Source organism: Macrobrachium nipponense, chromosome 7, assembly GCF_015104395.2.
Source record: "Macrobrachium nipponense isolate FS-2020 chromosome 7, ASM1510439v2, whole genome shotgun sequence".
Lineage (NCBI taxonomy): Eukaryota > Metazoa > Arthropoda > Malacostraca > Decapoda > Palaemonidae > Macrobrachium > Macrobrachium nipponense.
Genome location: NC_061109.1, coordinates 89,602,516 through 89,606,662, shown reverse-complemented (window position 1 = coordinate 89,606,662; position 4,147 = coordinate 89,602,516). Strand labels below are relative to the sequence as shown.

Genomic DNA, 4,147 nt, shown 5'->3' with positions numbered 1-4,147 from the left:
TTAATGAGGATTAACGAGGGGTCGTTAATGGGGCTGTTGACAGTTTTGAGTTCAATGGTGATGATGTAGAGTTATTAACCTCTCCTGGGTCTGTAAACACAAGTCTTAAGGGCCACTGTTGTTGTTTGCTGAAGCTGCTGTGTAAGTAGTTTAAAGGTTTCTATGTTTTCCTGTCTTGATTTTTTTTCAGTAAAAAAAACAATCTCCAAAATACTTATCTATTTTTTAAGGAAGTTAAATGGTTTAATAGTTTTTCGATCTATTTTGAATTCTTTGTAAGGGAATGGATATATTTTTTTAAAAATCATTAATTTGATTTCTGCATTAATAATATTTGTACGGAAAAATCAACTTACTTTGCTGATGGAGAGGCATTCACAAAAAGATTTTAAAAATTAACTTAGATGTTTAATTGTTTTTGGAAGGGATGCAATTTTAAAAAAAGAATTAAATCATTTAATTTCTGCATTATCTATATTTTTACGAACAGTTCTACTTAACATTATATATGCCCACTTTGCTGGCACTCAGGTCTCATTGTGACGCCTTGATTGTATGAATTCATGTCAAAGTTGGCTTCTGAAATTGAATTTATTGATAAGAACTCAAAATTACACACACACAACTATATATATATATATATATATATATATTATATATATATACATATATATATATATATATATATATATATATATATATATATATATATATATATATATATATATATATATTTTAGGTTTTCAAGCGTTCATTTTTTTTGGGGGGGAGTTTCATGGTCACCCATTCCAACTGGACTGATCAGAGGTAAAAATTGGTTAGTTCTTTGGTATTAGGAAGCACCAAATATTCTTTATTGGGTTTGTACACACACACACACACAGATATATATATATATATATATATATATATATATATATATATATATATATATATCTGTGTGTGTGTGTGTACAAACCCAATAAAGAATATTTGGTGCTTCCTAATACCAAAGAAACTAACCAATTTTACCTCTGATCAGTCATTGGAAGGGTGACCATAAAACTCCCCCCCAAAAAAATGAACGCTTGAAAATCCTCACAACAGACTATGGGAATCTAGTAGAGTGGCAAATGAGTCACACTGACTCTCGTCTGATAAGTGAGTCAGTGACTCAACCTTAGTAAAAGGAGTCAGCCGTGACTTCTGAGACACGCAGAGAATTACGTGGGAGAAGAAAAAAGAAAGGAGTTTGGTTAAAACTGACATCCCTCCTTTCTACCTTTTAATCGGATTTGTCAAGGAGAGAGAAAAGAGAATCTGTCGTGCGCCTTGCTCTGTCGTGCACGTACGAGACGTGCATCGTCCGTACACTTTGTTTCGTGTGACTTTTCGATTGGCAAATCCAAGGCAATTCACTGGGGATGGGGACGTCTTAAAGGAATGTTTATGAGGATTTTGTACAGGCATGTGTCTCTCTCCAATATGGCGGACTTAGGGGTTAAAAGACTTTTGACATTTGTTGTTTGATTTTAAATAGCTGACGACCAAAGTGATGTTGATAAGTGGCTTGGCAGGATCCTCTCTCTCTCTCTCTCTCTCTCTCTCTCTCTCTCTCTCTCTCTCTGTCCAATCTTACAACATGTTTGAGACTTGTTTGAAGGAATAAACAACCTAACGTGATAATATAAGGAAAATATAATTATATTATTTGAGAGTCTATTATATCCTTATCAAGGTATGCTAGGTTGGAAGACGGTCGAATCAACTTAGAAAAGATAGGAGGAAGATAAGGATTATCGAGAGGTATCTCCTCCTCTTCCTCCTCCTCTCCCTCCTGCTCCTCCTTCTCCTTCTCCTGCTGCTGCTGCTGCTGCTGCTGCTCCTCCTCCTCCTCCTTCCCCCATTGACCCTTACAAATCACCGGGGTCAAGTGATTGGAAAGCTGTGATTGGTTCCGCGGAGGGGTGGTCGTCGGGGGGAGGGGGGTCGTGGATCCTCACGAAATCGGCACTCTACAGAAGTCATCTACTATTGTCTTCGTTAGAGATCATTAGCTGAGCTTTGTGTGTATGTATGTGTGTGTGTTTGTGTATGTATGTATGTGTTTTTGTGATTCAGTTAAGACCGATTGTTTATGTTTATGGCTCGGCTCTCATCACTTGTTTGCCGACTTCCGGTTGTTTGTTGTTTGTTTGTTTGTTTTCATTGGCCCCGGAAGCTTAAATTTTTTTTGAGGGGGTGAGGGTGATTAATCTTGCCAGACTGTTAGTTGGTATGATGTATTTTTTCTCATTTTTTTCTGATAGATGTCATTTGCTTAAGTGTCGAAAGAGAGAGAGTGTTTATTATGTTCATCTTCTCTCTCTCTCTCTCTCTCTCTCTCTCTCTCTCTTCTCCTCTCTCTCCAATGCTGTATTGTAATTTTTCTTCCTATTATCGTTTAGGTGAAAGAAGCATTGAAACAAGAAAAGTTTTCTGTACAGACCCAAAAAAACCACTGACACAGAAAGTGAAGCATAGATAGCTCTCTGTACAGAGCCAGACAGACCACTGACACAGAAAGTGAAGCAGAGTTAGCTTTCTGTACAGTGCACATTGACACAAACTGAAAGAAAGATATCTTTCTGTACAAAGCCAGACCACTAACACAAAAACTGAAGCAAAGATATCTTTCTGTACAGAGCCAGACAGACCAATGGCGCAAAAACTGAAGCAAGATAGCTTTCTGTACAGAGCACATTGACACAAACTGAAGCAGTGATAGCTTTCTGTACAGAGCCAGACTACTGACAAAGGAACTAAAACAGAGGTAGTGAGATAGTCTCTGTACAGAGCTAGACCCCTTCCAAATTGACTGAAACACAAACTGCAGCAGAGATTAAACTTTCTGTACAGAGCCAAACCACGGACGAAAGAACCGAACCAAAGAGATACCCTTCCTGTACAGAGCAAAGAAGCATTCCTGACATCGACAAAGAAACAGGTTATGAGGGCTCCGTATCGACAAAGGAACGTTACTACAAGCAGTCTCTCTCTCTCTCTCTCTCTCTCTCTCTCTCTCTCTTTGATGAACGCTGCCACTGCTACTCTAATCCTCCTTGAATGCTACTAGATCAGATTAAGGGACTATTGGCAACAGAGAGAGAGAGAGAGAGAGAGAGAGAGAGAGAGAGAGCATATAAAGAAGGGGCCTTCCCTGGCCGGTCACGTCGGATCGAGATTTGAATGAGTAATATGGTAATGGACTTTGAAAAAGGGGATTGAAGACGCTTTGAGAGAAGAAGAAGAAGAAGAAGAAGAAGAAGAAGAAGAAGAAGAAGAAGAGACTCGGCCTTGCTAAAATCTTTTTCTGTCTTTGCCTTTGCTTCTTTGTGGAGAAGAACCTGTTGCAGGAGATCTGGGAGAAGTAGAGGGGGGTTGGGGTATTGTGGGGGGAAAGTAGACTACAGCTTTTCAATTACCCCACCACCCCCATTCCCCCTTTTCTTCTCACCCCCCCCCCCCGCCTCCTCAAGTGGAGAATTCGATATGTTGGCTAAACATTTCTGTAAGGGATTTGATTATGATGTTTATAGGAGTGGGGGAAGTAAGTAGAAGCTCTTCGATTCCCCACCAACTCAATTCCCCATCCCCCCTTTGTTTCTTCCCTTCCCTCTCCAACGTGGAGAATTCGAAATGATGGCTAATCATTTCTGTAATTTGGGATTTAAATTGATTTATAGGGAAAGCAAGTGGAAGCTTAGGGGATTTGGGGGGGGTGGGGTGGGGGAGAAGACTACAGCTTTTCAATTAGCCCACCACCCCCATTCCCTCTTTTCTCTCCCCCCCTCCCCTCCCCAAGTTGGGAATTCGAAATGATGGCTAATCATTTCTGTAAGGAATTTAATTTTGATTTTATGTAGGAGTTGGGGAAGCAAGTAGAAGCCCTCTTCGATTCCCCATCAACCCAATCCCCATTCTCCTTTCCTCTTTTCCCCATTTTTTCCCTCCCTCCCCAACTGAGGAATTAGAGATTGTGGCTAATCACTATGTTTACACGGGGGGGGGGGGAAGTAAGTAGAATATTTTCAATTCCCCACCACCCTCCCCCATGCCCCGCTTCCTCTTCCCCCTCCCTTTCCCTCCCTCCCCATCTAAGGAATTCGAGATGATAGTTAATGTGCTT

The 4,147-nt window shown here is 40.2% G+C and overlaps 1 protein-coding gene across 1 annotated transcript in view; it reads right to left on the bottom strand.

Moving 5' to 3' along the window:
- Positions 1-1,681: 1,681 nt before the first annotated feature.
- LOC135217645 (histone H3.v1-like) overlaps positions 1,682-4,147 on the bottom strand; it is a 75,854-nt gene continuing 73,388 nt past the window's right edge. Inside the window, exon 2 of the mRNA XM_064253611.1 lies at positions 1,682-1,891. Within this exon, the coding sequence (XP_064109681.1) occupies positions 1,682-1,891 (210 nt within the window). The remainder of the gene's footprint in view (positions 1,892-4,147) is intronic.